Source organism: Diuraphis noxia, unplaced genomic scaffold (assembly GCF_037042655.1).
Source record: "Diuraphis noxia isolate RWA-SAM2 unplaced genomic scaffold, SU_Dnox_SAM2 contig0005, whole genome shotgun sequence".
Taxonomy (NCBI): Eukaryota; Metazoa; Arthropoda; class Insecta; order Hemiptera; family Aphididae; genus Diuraphis; species Diuraphis noxia.
In genome coordinates this window covers 7166059-7182166 of record NW_028301715.1, presented here as the reverse complement: position 1 = coordinate 7182166, position 16108 = coordinate 7166059, and the positions used below count along the sequence as shown (strand labels likewise).

The 16108-nt window shown below is 32.4% G+C and overlaps 3 protein-coding genes across 8 annotated transcripts; 1 reads left to right on the top strand and 2 right to left on the bottom strand.

Moving 5' to 3' along the window:
* The first annotated feature begins 300 nt into the window (after nucleotides 1–300).
* LOC149054836 (atlastin-like) lies at nucleotides 301–8296 on the top strand. Of its 2 annotated transcripts, none has more exons than XM_089229404.1 (9): nucleotides 301–663; nucleotides 3964–4187; nucleotides 4260–4571; nucleotides 4638–4926; nucleotides 4990–5174; nucleotides 5242–5463; nucleotides 5539–5753; nucleotides 6739–6805; nucleotides 6870–8296. In XM_089229404.1, the coding sequence occupies exons 2-9, from the start codon at nucleotides 3969–3971 to the stop codon at nucleotides 7053–7055; spliced, it is 1695 nt and encodes a 564-aa protein (XP_089085530.1). In that variant the 5' UTR covers nucleotides 301–663; nucleotides 3964–3968; the 3' UTR covers nucleotides 7056–8296. The 2 variants fall into 2 exon arrangements, with proteins under 2 accessions (XP_089085530.1, XP_089085531.1); XM_089229405.1 differs by lacking the exon at nucleotides 301–663 and adding an exon at nucleotides 3125–3146.
* A 1025-nt stretch (nucleotides 8297–9321) lies between these two features.
* On the bottom strand, nucleotides 9322–16061 carry LOC149054835 (tetratricopeptide repeat protein 9C-like). Of its 5 annotated transcripts, XM_089229411.1 has the most exons (5): nucleotides 15942–16061; nucleotides 13119–13323; nucleotides 12852–13050; nucleotides 12697–12766; nucleotides 9322–10344 (listed from the first exon to the last, which is right to left on the bottom strand). In XM_089229411.1, the coding sequence occupies exon 5, from the start codon at nucleotides 10296–10298 to the stop codon at nucleotides 9465–9467; it is 834 nt and encodes a 277-aa protein (XP_089085537.1). In that variant the 5' UTR covers nucleotides 10299–10344; nucleotides 12697–12766; nucleotides 12852–13050; nucleotides 13119–13323; nucleotides 15942–16061; the 3' UTR covers nucleotides 9322–9464. The 5 variants fall into 5 exon arrangements, with proteins under 5 accessions (XP_089085537.1, XP_089085535.1, XP_089085536.1 ...); XM_089229409.1 differs by having other exon boundaries at nucleotides 12697–13050; XM_089229410.1 differs by having other exon boundaries at nucleotides 12697–13047.
* Nucleotides 13765–15942, bottom strand: LOC107172511 (splicing factor 3B subunit 2-like). The gene has a single exon (XM_015522800.2). The coding sequence runs from the start codon at nucleotides 15885–15887 to the stop codon at nucleotides 13962–13964; it is 1926 nt and encodes a 641-aa protein (XP_015378286.2). The 5' UTR covers nucleotides 15888–15942; the 3' UTR covers nucleotides 13765–13961.
* Nucleotides 16062–16108: the final 47 nt, after the last annotated feature.

Sequence of the window (16108 nt, the reverse complement as noted above, 5' to 3'; positions counted from 1 at the left end):
TCGTAACTCGTGAGTTTACAATAATAGTATGATAATATATTATTAAACAAAAATATCACATAAATTACCAACATAATATTAATTATTAATATGAGCAATGAAATTCCAAATAAATATTGAGTACTTATTATTATTATTATTGTGATGTTCGTGCAATACTGCAATGTGTATCCGGCATCTGTCCGGAAGATCGCGCTGCCCGCGGTGGTGGTGACGTCAACGGTTTTCGGCGGCGGTTTAGTCGCGCGGCCGTGGTGTACGTCGTGCGCACGCGCATCAGTGCCATTTGCCGCGCAGCCGTCAACACAAATACGCGATAAACAAGTTTTTTTTTAATGATAGACATTAGACTTTAGACGTTTGTTATTTTTCCCTGCTCCGAGCCTCCGACCGTGGGCCAACTACACCGAAACAAGTGGGTGTTCGTTCGAGATAATAATATATGCCGTTCGATTATTTACGGTGACTCTCAACGTTTTCGTGTGCATGCGATCGTGTCGTGTCGATGTGTGTGATTTAATTAATTTTTGATTCCCGATTTCTGTATCCCGGTTGGGTTTGCGTTTTTTTGACGATCGGTTCTGCAGCGTGCTTGTCAAAATTCTAAACGTCCAGAGCCGAAAGAGTATCTTGATAGACTAGAACACTGTCCATCGACGACTGGTAAGCACCTCAAAAATTCATTGCACACAGATAAGTGCAATATAGTGATAAATCGTATAAAAAATAAATAGTCGATGCCCATGGCTCGCCGGTCGGTGTCCCCAATTTTCGTGTGCAGCTATGATGACGATGGTGGGAATTGATTGCTAACATAAGCAGCTATCTAGGATTCCATTTTGGTGGTTCTCCCCCTCACCGTTTTGCGTGTAATGCCCATAAATGACATAATGTAGCTTGTACTCTTGGTGCTACTTATATTGGATGTGTGCGTCTACAGTATTTAGTGATTGTGCACAATTTATTTATTGAGACCGTTGTCTCTAGTGAACGTCTCTGAAAGGTAGTTATTAATTGCTCTTTTGTGCTACTGTTGTTAAATGTTATCACTGAATTAAGTAACAGCCCAATGATAACTAACAGTTTCATAGCATTGTTTTTAAACACTGCAGTTATTCTATATAGGTCTTATGTTTGTATTCAAATAACATTCTTGTACCCATTCTGCGAGGTCTTGTACCTATCACCTGTTAGAAAATATGTTTATGCATTTAATTGTTTTGTTTTCATGTATTATCTATCTATACACTATACAGAGCTTTAAAAACAATCACAATATTTAAATTTCACCATAACAATATTCTTATTAAAATAATAATTTTGTTATTTTCTTGATGAATGCATTATATCAATTAATGTTGTACAAAAAATAATGGGTCTCTATTAGAGATTTTTGATAACATTTTCCAATCTTTAAAATGTATTGGTGGTTTCCTCTGTAGTTAACTCGTCTAAAAATTAAATACCTAGTCATTTAATCCTCTTATCAGTTTAATGTTTTTCACATTAAGTATTAATTTATTAAATACGTGTGTAAGAACCTAGTAAAATTAAAATGTTTACATTAAATCATTATTTTTAATTTAATTTAAAATCAGTAATATCTAATGTATATTAAATTCCTATTAGATTACACCTAGTGAAATAAATGTTAATACATTTAAGTAGTACATTTAGAAATTATGCAAACATTGATTAAAAAGAAAATAATTCAGTAATATCTTAATAATATCAATAAATGCAACACCTACATAGGTTAGGAACTTATAACATAATAGAAAATCTGAATATTTCCATCAAATTTTTTTTAGGCAAGAAATTATTATACTCAAATTTACTACTTTAGTCCAGAGTACTTTATTAATGAACATTTATTTTCTGTAATATAAATTTAATACCATTGAAGATGACAGTGACAGGTATGGAAAGTGAGTGTAAAGCAACCCTTGCGATTATTAAATATCTTTTGAAAATCTACCCCTCCTTGAACAATCCTGAATCCGCATATCACTTTGACACTCTGAATGTCATTTAAATGTTTAAATATTCTATAATTCTATCAAAAATATAACTGTTCTTTCTTTACACATCATAAATGATTTAAAGTTATCACATTTCCGTATTTATTAGTTCATTGCTTTTTAAGTTAAAAATATTTGGTGATTTTTTTATAGGTGCCTAATAAAAGCATTCTTTATACATTTTTTGAGTATATGTATCTATTAAATAATAATTATAAAACGTATTTAAATACTCAAAAAAGTGTATAAACTATAATAAAATTACCTAATTACGGGCCTAATTACATTTATTGGTTTTTAATTATTTAGTTAAATTTTCCTAACACATATTCTTCTGCCTATTCATCACAACTGAATATTGAAAATTTCTAAGTATATCTATATTTGTAGAAAATTTAATTAAAATCCATTTCAAAATGCATTATTAATTTTATTAATATTAAATAAAATCTGAAATTATATTTTTATTTAAGTATGTCCTAAGGAACATTGATTATTAGGTCAGCTATTATACGATTCATTTAAGTATTATATTTACTATTATTTTTGAATAAGGTGCAAACATTTTTTGTATCTGTTCATGTATATTTCTACGTATATTTAAACGTTGGCATGTATTTCTAAAGTCTTAAAATACCATCAGACTGGTGGCCAATTGGGATTTGGGCAAATAATCATTTCCAGGTCATCTAGCCTTCCTTCCACATCAAAGCGCCTTCCAAACAAAATGTTTTATTTTACCTTCATTAATTATTGTAGTTTAAAAGCATTTATTTGTGCATAATTGTTTAAAGAAGTTTAATATATTATTATTATTAATTCTGAAGTTTTTAAACACTAAAATAAGTATTTTAATTAAGCAAACATTAAAAAAAAATTTTTGAGTAAGTCCTAGAAATATACATTTATTTTCTAGAATTAATGACTTAAGAGTAGGAGAAAATCAGCTTGTTATGCTTCTTTGTTGACCTCGTTGTATTGTTAGAAGGTTACCTACATTAAATAATAGTACAATGCTACAATCTAACAGGTTAAATTGCATTAGACATATTTTTCAAAACTAATTTCATGGTAATTAATGTACATAATTCCTAACCTAAACAGTAGTAACATTTTATATTGCTGGTAAGTACCTACTTAATTTTAAATTAAAAATTGAATAAGGGGTGGTGCCAAGTGGCTCTTGATTAAAAAAAATAACAATTTAGTGGTTATTGCCATGAATATTTCATCTTTTTTAGTGTTCTCCTTGTAAAATCTTAAAATATAAAACGATCCAGTAAAAATGTTATTTATATTAGTTATAACTTATTAATTGATATTTGTATTGTATTTGAATTTATTAAATTAATATACTAACAGCTTTGCCTACTTATTTTATTAGAAGATACTTTTAGAAAACCCTTAAGCACTAAATATTGTTTTTAACAAAAAAATAGGATGCAAATTCAAATTGTTTATATTACCTACTCTCAAAAGTTAGAATACATATAGTAAATCTTAGTATCTTAGTATCTCATCATCATAATATTTAAGTAAACGAAAATATCCATTATAATCTTGTAAAAGATTTATTTTATTTATATTTTATTATATTTTACAGGGAAAATATAATTTTTTTAACAAGATTATAATAGATATGTTTTGTTTACTTTAATAAATTTAGGTATTCATATTATATTTTAAGTTCCCATGGGTGTCCACAGAGGGGTGCTGGAGGCCATTCCTCTCTTAATTTTAGTTAAATAAATTGTTGTATTATTTTTAAAAACAAAACAAAATAGGTATTTTTTGTGTTACTAGAAATTTTGATTCCTCTCCCCACCCCAGATTTCTATTTCTGTGGGCACCCCTGTTAATATCTATCTAGTACCTACCAGTAATAATTATTTAATTAAATACAATGGAACAAACATTTTAAACCATTATATTATTTTTGCAGACATTATGGCAGAAGTTCAAGATGCTATAAATGTTGGTAAACCAGTACCAATAGTTTTGGCAGAAGAAGATCATCAGTTCATACTTGATGAAGAAGCTCTTGAAAGTATTCTTTTAAAAGATGATATTAAAGATAGAAATGTTGTCGTGGTATCTGTTGCTGGATCTTACCGAAAAGGAAAATCATTTTTAATGGATTTTTTTCTCAGATACATGAAAGCCACAGTAAATAATCTAAAAACAACTAATCTTAAACATTGTATTATCATAAATCATTAATAAATTATAATATTATAGTATCATTTAAACCTAATAAATGAAGATGCACATTGGATTGGTTCAGATGATAAGCCATTGGATGGCTTTACCTGGCGTGGTGGATCTGATAGAGACACTACAGGTATTCTTATGTGGTCTGAAGTATTTAAAGCCACCTTAGAAGATGGTGAAAAGGTAGCCATCATACTACTTGATACCCAAGGTACATTTGATAGTGAAAGTACAGTCAAAGATTGTGCCACAGTCTTTGCATTAAGCACTTTGCTTAGCTCAATCCAAATATATAATCTAAAATTTAACATACAAGAAGATGATTTACAACATTTACAGGTATTTTTTTTCTGATTTTATTTCAATTCCCCTAATTAATAAACTTTTTGCTTTTTGTTTGTTTAGTTATTCACCGAATATGGTCGTTTAGCACTAGAAGATACTGGTACAAAACCATTCCAAAAGTTGCAGTTCTTGGTTAGAGATTGGAGTTTTCCATATGAAGCAGAATATGGAGCAGATGGAGGGCAAAAAATATTAGACAAAAGACTGCAAATATCTGAAAAACAACACCCAGAACTTCAGTCTCTAAGAAAACACATCAAATCGTGTTTTTCTGATATCAGTTGTTATTTGATGCCTCACCCCGGTTTGAATGTTGCAACTAATCCTAATTTTGATGGCAAACTTTCGGGTAATAAAAATTCTTACTAAAATAATATTTAGTGGAATTATATATTGAATGTTTATTGTTTAGAAATTGAACCAGAATTCAAACAAAATCTTATAACAATGATACCAATGTTGTTAAGACCAGACAGATTAATTTTAAAAGAAATTGGTGGACAAAAAATAAAAGCAAAAGAGTTAGTGCAGTATTTCAAAGCATACATTAAATTGTTTACTGGAGCTGAACTACCAGAACCAAAATCTATGCTTGTTGTAAGTTTAAGAAAATGTCTATAAAAAGAAAGCAAAAAAAACTATAATTATAATAATTAAATGTTAGACAACGGCTGAAGCCAATAATTTATCTGCTGTTGCGTCTGCTCGAGAAGTTTACCGCCAGACAATGGATACCATTTGTGGTGGTAACAGGCCATATTTAAATAACAACACACTAGATGAGGAGCACATTAAGAGTAAAGACATGGCTATGGAACAATTCATTGCTAAAAGAAAAATGGGTGGTGATGAATTTTCAGAATCTTACAAATTTAAATTAGAAAGTGTAAGACTATATACATTATATAATTCTTTATTACTTAATATCACCTAGCTGTTTTAACCTTCAAATATTTTTTAGGATATTGATGAAGACTTCTTAAAATTTAAATCACAAAATGAAAGTAAAAACGTATTTAAATCTGCTCGTACACCTGCAGTATTCTTCGCAGTTGCAGTTGCTTGTTATTTCATATCTGGATTATTTAACTTCTTTGGAATATACTCTGTAGCCAGTGGTATTAACTTAATAATGGGCCTTGCTCTTCTCGTTCTTATATTGTGGGCTTATATAAGGCAAGTATATTAATTATTTAATTATTTATTAACAATAGTTAAATATGTGAATGAGATGTCTTCAAGGCAAAATGTTTTGTAAATACTACAATCTGTTTAAATTAATTCCCTTCGAACCATTGTTTTCAGCTTTTAGACAGTGCTTCCAGTAATCTCAGTGCTTTAGAAACAATCTTTGTATTAAGCTATAGATTTAATAGCTTTTAATTTTTATTTCTTCTGTTGTATTACAAATGGTCTCATTAACATCTTTAAATTTGACAATTTGGCTTTAGTCTTGGAATTATATCAATATATATTTCATATCCCACATTTTATCACCTGTTTTTGAGTGGCAATTAGAAACTCAAATTTTCATTCACTTAAACACAATGTTCAATTTGGTCTATTGCTAACAATTGTATTACTTAATTTATATAGTAATATATTGTATTAATAAAACAAAATATTATTGTTTATGTTTGAAAATTATATTATACTTAAGTCTAGGGATTTTTATTCCGATTACCCTTTGAATGCATACCAATATACTGGAAGTTATATCTAGATTATTTTGATAACATAGATTGGAAATCATAAGACTCAAAACATTTTATAATTAATAAGATAGATAATTATAATATTATAGTGACCATGACATTTGCTAAATTTATATACACAAAAGAGATCATCTTTGATTTTATGCTGCATTTTTATCTACTATTTTCTTATACTTAATTAGTGTGTGTGTGAGCGCATACCCCAAGAAACAAATTCCTTAAAACTATAATACCTATATCTCTAAGTCTTTAAAAAAAATAGTCGATTGAGTCATAATTTCTATAGAAAATTAGAATTTTTTTTATGTCATAGTTAAACAATTACTTAATACTTTATCAATTCTTGTGATTCGTAAATTCTAATATTTTGTTGAGTTTTTATTACTGCTTATCTCATAGATTTTAATGTTTCAATAAATATTTTTAATTTTTGTATTTTATTACAGGTATAGTGGAATACATGGTGATCTAGGTTCAACTATTGATGATGCTGCTAATATTATGTGGGACAATGTTAGTATTTCTATTAACCATTAAAACATATATTATAGTTATTAATTATTTGAAATTGTTTTAGTTTCTGAAGCCATGTTATGAAATTTTCCTTCAAAAAGGTTTGGAACAAGCCACTAACCAAGCAATCAACATAGCTGTGAATAACACAACATCTCCTATTTCTGGTGTTCAGTCGCCATTTGGAAAAAGGCCTATGCAAAGAATGAATTCTCGTGTTGACATAAACGATAGATTTAAACAGTCATGATATAATATTGCGTCATGACGGTGTTAAGTCGTATCATAAATGGCACATGTTTGTTAACTTTCTGTGATTATATATATTTTTTTTTATATATATATATATAAAATGTTATACCTATCTACTTGTATGTGAAATTAATTTTGTTTATCATCATTTCTAAATGTTATGTGTAATGGTAATTGATAGTATTTATTGTGTTGATTTCGTGAAGATCGTATCATTATTTTTTCAACCCAATTATACATTTTGTTTCAAGAAAATTCATACCATAGATATATTTTAACATATAAAAAATAATAACATTTTTTATTAAGTAACATTTATTTTTAATTATTATATGAAACATTTAGCCACATCTAATAGACATATTCAATTCAACAATCATATTTATATTATCTGATTTTATTAATTTTTCATTAGAAAATCCCATCTTAGTCTTCCAAATATTTTTTAATTGTCATTTTTCTTAGATAAATTGCTCAAATCATGGAGACTAGAACCAACCAATCCGTATAATTTCTTGTACTTAGCTATACTAATTTGATTTTAATATTTTTTAACATACAGCTAATTGTTAGGTCCGTTATGCCTTACTCGCCAATAATGTATTCGTAATAATAATAACTAATGTTTAAATAATTTTATTTAGATAAGTTATTGTATTTCCGATTTTTAATTTATGTTAATTATGGATTATACTATTGTTTTATGTGAAAACATTCAACGCAACGGTTTATTGGTAAAGAATTATAATATATTAATTAATTATTACATTGTCTAAATATATGTAAATCAATAACCATTTTACCATGGGTTTAAGATTAAATTGTATGTACATAAATATTACTATTTTAAGTGCCATGGATGTTAAGTTAATTACGGGACTGTTATTTTTTTCTGGAGTTATGTAATAGTAAAAAACTGAAAAAAAAATAAGGGTTATATTATTTATTTTTGTAATATTCACAATCACATTTGAGCGAATGGTATTTAATTATATATAAAAAATAGAGCAATCAAAATTAAGTTATTTATTCCAATACAATGTGAATGTGCAACTTTAATTTTATGTTAAAAATACCAGATGTTTTGTACTTAGCATATTATATGTTTAGTATCAGACACCGATTGTCAATGTTTTGGGTGTTTAGGTTGTGTTCATAATTTTATGATTAAATGTATGTTCTATATTTTTAATGAAACATATTTTGTAATTCTTGAGTTATTATATATAGTTTTTAATATGTGAATTTTTTCAATCAAGTACTTAAACTACATCTAAAGTATCTATTTTGTAACCAGTTCCTTTCAAATAACATGAAACTATAATCTGTTCCAAAATATTATAAACTTTTTTTATTTCAGCCTAAATCATATAAAATGTTGACAATAATATCTATTTATTAGGTATTTAATATATATTCTTCTAATTCAAGCTCGATAGACACACGCTTTTATTTCATTTATTATTAATATTTTTGTTCAAGCAGAACTTGGGTGGTTGATAAAAGTATTTTAGCTAAATTTCTTACAGCAACTTAACAGTCAATTTTATAATGCAACGATTTCCTCGTCAATTGCTCTTCTCAATATCTCATTTATATTATGACTATGTGCACTTAAACCAAATAATGTATTTGTAAATTAAGGTTGGTATAAAAAAAAGTTTAGTCTGTTTATTCAACAGTATTAAGTTTACCGCGTTGGGTGGGCTTACCCAATTTTTATTTTCTTTAACCTGTTTACTCTTCTGATAAAATAAAAATATATTTTATAGCAAAGATACGAAGGAAAGACTACTGTTCTTTTCCATATTATGTAGGTAGCGGACAATCCAAATTCGTTTAAACATAAAATATATCAAAAATTATTAACTTTTTTGAAATTTTTTTTCACCATTTTAGGCTTTAAAGGTCGTCTCACACAGCAGCGGTGGCGACCTTAATTATTCCAAAGCCGAATATTTTACTCGGAATACTTTGTTCAATATGGTACCTACACTATACAGTACTAGAAGCATACATCTATACAACAACCTGCTATATCCTGTACGAATGAATAACTATAAAACTTACGATCTAACTCAAATGTAGGTAACGTGTAAACATGACGCTATATAGGTAAGTACCTAACAAAAAGACACCTAAACGGTCATATTATAACAACATGATTTATGGTATTATTTAAAATTGACATACTTAGGTCAATATATTTGACCTATATACCTAGGCTATAGGTATATAACAACAATATATTAATAAATCACAAATCGGTATTGACAACATTGTTTATTACACATTGGAAGTAACATGAAAATTATTACAGGGGGGAGGTAGATACGTATTATATTTGTTGTTAGTCGGAATTGCCATAGGTACGGACAAACACGTACGTACAAGCGGCTGGGCCGTCTCAGGCGAACATCTTCTTGACCATGTCGCCGTAACGGGCGTTCTGGTCGTCCACGCCGCGTGCGGCCACATTACGGTACCGCTCGGCCACCGCGTTGCCGGGTTCGATGTCCAGGGCACGGACGGCGTCGACCAAGGCGCCTTCGAACATGCGGAGCTCGGCGGACGCCTGGCACCGGCGAACCAGGGCCTTGACGTTTCTCGGGTCGACGGCCAACACCTTGCAGGACAGCCGGTAGGCGTGCTCGTAGTTGCCCAGCCGCAGCTGGCAGGCGGCCATGTTGTTGCACACGACCGCGTACATGGCGTCCCAGTCGCCGCGGACAGCGTCCACGTCCCGGACGAACAGCACCGCTCTGGCCGCTCGGTTGAACCGGTGAAACGCGTCCACGAACCGGCCCTGTCCGTACAGGCGGTTGCCCAAGTCCTTGTGCCGGGCCGCCTCCGCGAGTTTCAGCCTGTCGTCGCCGCGCCAGCCAGCGCCGCCAGCCGTCTTCCGCACGGCCGACAGCCGGACTCGGCCGGTAACGCGGCCACCGCGTCCGTCGCCCACGCAAAACTCCCGGAGCTCGCCCGGCCGCATGCCGGCCACCACCGCTTCCAGGCCCCTGTCCACCACGCAGTCCGCCTCGCCGAGCACAAACACCAGCGCGCGGTCCGTGCCGTCGAACCACCTGGACGGGCCGCAGTCGGCCAACGGGGCCTGCAGTGGCCGGACGTGGGTCAGCGCGACAGAGCACTCGTCGCCGGACAGCGGTCGAAACACGGAAGACGGCTCGTCGTTGTCGGTCAACGGACGCTGGTCGATCACCTCGCAAATAGGAATCCTGTTCATTGCTGCAAGCGAGCGTTATTGGATCCAGACGATTTTCACGCAGTCCCTGCAAAACACACACGTCACCGTTCAGTTGACAATGATTATTAGTATTAGTTTTTTTTTTTACCAACACAAAAGCCCGCACGAGCTCAATTGCGTTACATTATGTTTATTTAAGTATTTTTATAATGAATTACAATAAGTATAGTATACGCTACACTATCACAAATAAATACAAATTTAGAATGAAAAAAATTACAATTATACGCTTAATATATACAAAAAATAAAGTTTATCAAAATAAATAGCTAAGTAATTTGTGTACGTTAATATATATATTTATCTTCGTGATTATAATATAATAATCAATTTTAAGTAAAATAGGCGTAGGTACAGATACTAGTTAAAGGAAAACTAAAAGTAAACGCGTTAGCCATTAGGTACCTATTAGAAAAGGAGCTAATGCAATGTGAATTTAGAGCTAAGCAATAACAGTTCGGCTCCCATGTGGTGATTTAATACGAAAAAAAAAAGGTACCTATTAGAAAACCTTAGATAACCAAACATTTTGTTTTTGTATCGAATACCTAAATCAACATTGTAAAATTTGTAACATTTTCGGGATATACAATCTATATTCCGTGCGGAGTTGTCGAGTTGTAACGATAGTGAGGCGAGTCTATTTTTATTGAAAAAACTCGATCAGTAGAACAAGACGAGTGTATAATCCATAAGATATAATTATAATTAAAGTTTGGACGTGCATCAAATGGCTGCAAGATTACGCCTAGAAGAAAGTGATTCTTGAATAATATGTTTAGGGTTGTGATCAAAAAAAGGTGTACCTCAGTGAGGGGTTTAACCGTTTTTTTTTTTTTTTTTTACTATTATTATTGCCGGTAAACCATACCATATCAATCAACTCTGAAAGCGCTAGAGAGATTTAATGAGATTTTTATTCACGAACGGATGTTTAGGATTTTTTAACGATATACCAACTCAAGTATTGGCGTGACAAGTAAGACATATTATTATAATGTTTCGAGACAACAATCGTCTTGGAATTATTTTGCGTTCCTAATAAAAAAACCAAGACGTCTTACCAAGGCTTTTCCGAGCAATTTCGTTCAACGTGTGCGAGTAAAACTGCAGGAAAGTAAGGTTCACCGAATGAAGTACTCATTTTTTAATTTAATTTTAATAAATCGATAAAAAAAAAAGAAAAAATAATAATATTGAATATTGTACAATCGGAACTTATCTCGTTATGTGACTTATTGTCCTATTCCATCTTGACAGACACAGAAGACATAATAGAATGCACTGGATGCAATACTGCATATTATAGATATTGACCACCGAGCCGGTTAAACGACTTGTCGTCACGAGGATTTATATAATAATATCACTTATTACTTTGTAAGTATTTAATTTATCATTGTAGAATTAATACTGGACTGTTTACCTATTACCTCCCAGCCATAGAACAAAAACAGTCTCTTTATTTAGATGAAAAATTAAGAAAGCTACATATGTTGCTAAAAAGATCGCAATGACTGCACAATTAGTCAGTGCGTTTAAATTTAAATTAAATGAGATGAATATGAGTTGTTCGTGTTAAAAAGAATGTCCCTTACACACGACAATATTATCAATTAAAATATGCCTACCCACATTATTTCATCAATCAACGTACATTATTTTTCAATTTTTTATCTTAATATAGTTTTTAAGTGTATTATTTTTATTCGACGTTCTCTTTTGGTTTACAACACTAATTTTACATTATTATTCCTATAAGTAGAATGTTGTTTGGAGTATTTAGATTTATATACATTAAATTTCGGACGCGTAGTTAGACTGCTTTTGGAATTAGTTCTATCTTAATTTAAGTATACAGTACCAACATTTTGCGAGGTACATACTCACTTTAATATTTAAATATAGTTACTTAAAACATATGAACAACTCGTCTTAAATTCGATTTCTTTGCATCTAAGTATACTATAGTCTTTAAAAAGAGCGTACTCCGATAAAAATAATCGAGCAGTAATGCGGCTGCAGTATATCCATGTTAGCGACGTTCTGACGTGAATCGTAAAATATTCGGCCGTTATAATAGGTATGATATCGAAGTCACGCTAATAACGATGAGGAACAAGCAGTGGCGCGAGATATTTTATTCCAAGAGTTCCGCAAAGACTCTGTCCATCACCCTCTCACCTGCCCACCAAATTTCAGATTTAAGTTTGAAAATATATCAACCCGGCAAATCATTCACTATTCCGTGCTACACTCCTAGTCGATACTCAGCAACAAGAACCCACCACACCCATACCCATCACTGACTTGGTCTAAAAAAAACTGCCACCGCGCCCCTTCAGGTAGCAAACGCAAAGGAACCTGCTGGCATTACCTGCAGGAGGTTTTTTTTTATCAGCAACCACCGGAACTTGGAGCTTCAACAGAAACGGGCGATGAGTGACCTGCACATGCAAGAGATAATACAGTACTCCAGTACGTACGAGGGCGGTTTGGAGTTGTCGATGGTCAGTTTTATTTTATTTTTACCGGACGACGACGTCGAAAGTGTGCCCGAGTCGACGACTGCAGCTCGTGAATATATATATATATGTTATCGCCGCCGTCTGAGTTATGCGCCTTGCAGTTAACGTCAACGAATTGTCTGCAGGAATGCACCGCGGAGGATCAGACCAAGTCGATTTCCGTTAAATTTGATCTCGATCACAAACCTCTCTGTACCAAACTTCTAGTAAAAGTCAAGTAAAATCATAAGCCTATATAGAAGTGGCGCCTGCGCTTACACTGTATACCTACCGAAAATAATCACACAGACACTAAGTACACGACCGAGCGATGCTCAGCATAATTATAAGCTAATAATAATATATTGAGTTAATAGGACGTGGTCTCGCCTAAATAATTTGTCTGAAACGTTACATCAGATTGGTCTCCAGTCCGACAGAATCGATCGTAAAATACTCCGGGGCATTATTCACCAAAACGTATTCAGAGTCAAAACCTGAAAGTAAACACAAGGCGGTCTGTATACATTTTTAACTTATTTCAAACTGGTCACAGTTAGCCTTAACACATAATATTGATAATACTACAATGCCGTTAATATATAACATGATATTATATAGGTAGGCGTACATTTAAAAATTTATTCAAAGAAAAATCTAAAAAACACCTATTTAATTACATCACAATCGTTTGATAAGTACACTTAATAATGTCATACTAATCATGCCATGTAAAACAAATAATTTTTGTACCACACCGCTAAATTAGAGTTGAATTTCCTACGCGTAATTGATTATTATTTGTAGACAGCTATAATGTTTTCATTGTTTCCATTATCCACAAAAATATAATTTAATTATAATACGCGCAGTGTTAAATATTTTTTAAAATTTATTTTTATGAAAGTGTTTGTAACCGTAATCAAATATTGTTCATGTAGCTCTAAATAATAAGTTTATTCAGTGGATTTCATTTATAAGTTCAGCACAAATTTTACACCAATTCCGTTCAAATACAACATAATTTATACACTTTATAGCGACTGTAAAAAGTTGAATACAAAGAGTTGTATAATTTATACACAATATTTTAATATTTTCTAAAATGCACAAGGTATAATTTAATTTCATTTGTTTAAAATTTGAAATCTTTATATTTTTTGCTTGTTTTTGCTTCTTGAGCGGCTTTCCGTTTTTGTCCTTTTTTCTTTTCGGTTTCTGTGCCATCATCTTCCCCGCCCTGTTGATCCTTCATTCTTTGCTCATATCTAGCTGCCATAGCTTCTACATCTCCAGCTAATTCCAATTCAGATGGATCTAAGCTGACTTCAACTTCACCAGGTTTATTTGACGCAGCAGTTGGTATGTCATACATGTGTGTAGATGCCATCATAGAGCCACGGACAGTGTCTACCTTCTTCTCTGGTAAGACATGGTAGAGTGGTTGTTGTTCGCTACTTTCCATTTCAGATTCAATCTTTCGTTTTCTTAATTCAATATATTCGGGTGTTTCGTAACCACTTGGTAATCCAGACATAATTCCTGATGGTGTAGCTAAGCCTTCAGCGACCGGTGTGGCAATACCACTAGCGTCAATTGCTACTTCTTCGGTTTCTTTAACTTCTTCTTCCTCTTCCTCCTCTTCACTTTCTTCTGCATCCGATTCAGAATCTGGTTCTCCCCACATAGATTTATCAATTTGCTCTTCAGCTACATGTGATTCATCATAATCAGATGGTGTACCAAACACATTACCATAAAGAGGTCGACCACGTTCATCTACAGGAGGTTTTCCCCAACCACCAGCATGGTAACCGAAAGAACATCCTTCAGGAATGGGAGCATTAAGACCAGGTATTTTAAGTGCTGGATAAGACGGCGGTGGACCATAACGCTGCATAGCGATAAGCCACGGTGGAGGAACTTTGTGAGCGTTATGACCGACTGGCATACCTAACGCAGTACGTAATTCAGCACTTAAGTCACCAGGTTTCTTTTCTCTAAGTTTAGTCTCATATTCTTTGCCTTCATAATACAAGTCACCATGAAGAGATAATCTTGGTTTAGTTTGCAATTTAAAAAACGCGTCATGTAATTTTTTGTAATCAATATCAATCTTTCCCATTTTAGGCCGAACCCTTTCTCTCATTTTATTTTTTAACGACTTTTCATCTTCTTTTTCTTGATGAGCAGCTCTCATCTCCATGATACCAGTGCGCTTAATAAAATCAGGTAAATCAAATGGTGGCTTTTCAATACCTCGTTTACCTTGTAAATACTTACGCTTAAAGCACCAATGACGAGGTACAGGTACTGTGTTACGATGTGCTTTTAATTGTATTAAGAGATGAGGATCTCTGGCAGTAACGTCATGCATTTCTACAACATCTGGTCTAGAAACAAGTTGCTTTAATTCAGCTACACTTAAACGAGTAACCTTTTTAAATTGCCTTCTTGACAATTTATCAGAGCCCTTCTGCTGATTTTCTCCATCTTTATCTCTAAGATCATCATCATCTTCTTGTTCAGGGAGCTTAGGCACTTTCTTTAAATCTAAACTGGGTAAAGTAGCTTCTTGACCACCATCTAGATCTGCTGGTTTTTGTTCTGGTTCAGGAATTTTGAAATTCTCAAACACTTTAGCATATTGCCTATACATAGGTACAAGGTTGAACACGCTTAAAGTTTCTTGTATGTATTCAACCTCAATATCTAATTTATCAACCTTGTTCTCTTTGTCTGAGGATGTTGTTTCTTTTACTTTTTGCTCATTTTTTAATTGTTTCTTCTTTTTTTTCTTATACTTTTTCTTCCTTCTTTTAGCTACTTTACGATCTTTAGAAGACATTTTAACTATTTGTTCTTCTTCATCATCATCATCCTCATAATCATCCTCATCCTCAACATCTTCAACTGTAGGCTGTACAACTTCGGTGTTATCTTCTTGTGAATACTCTGTTGCTTGAATATTGTTCAATGCTTGTTCAAGGGCTGGGGGAAGAGTAACATCTTCTCCAGGTGGAATTAGCAAATCTTCTTCGAAAACTTCTGGTTCATACATATTTGAACCACACAAGAAATTTGAACAGATATTTTAATTATAAAATAAGCTTACGGTTGTGAATCTTTTTTGAAAGCTCTTGTGTTCTGCTGAATGAATTAATATATCAATGTTTCTTCAAAATGGAACACAATCGTCAATCACTACTTCTGTCAGCAATCATCACTTTTCCACCTAGAAACATATGGATTTAAATATTAAATATATATTACATGTAGATA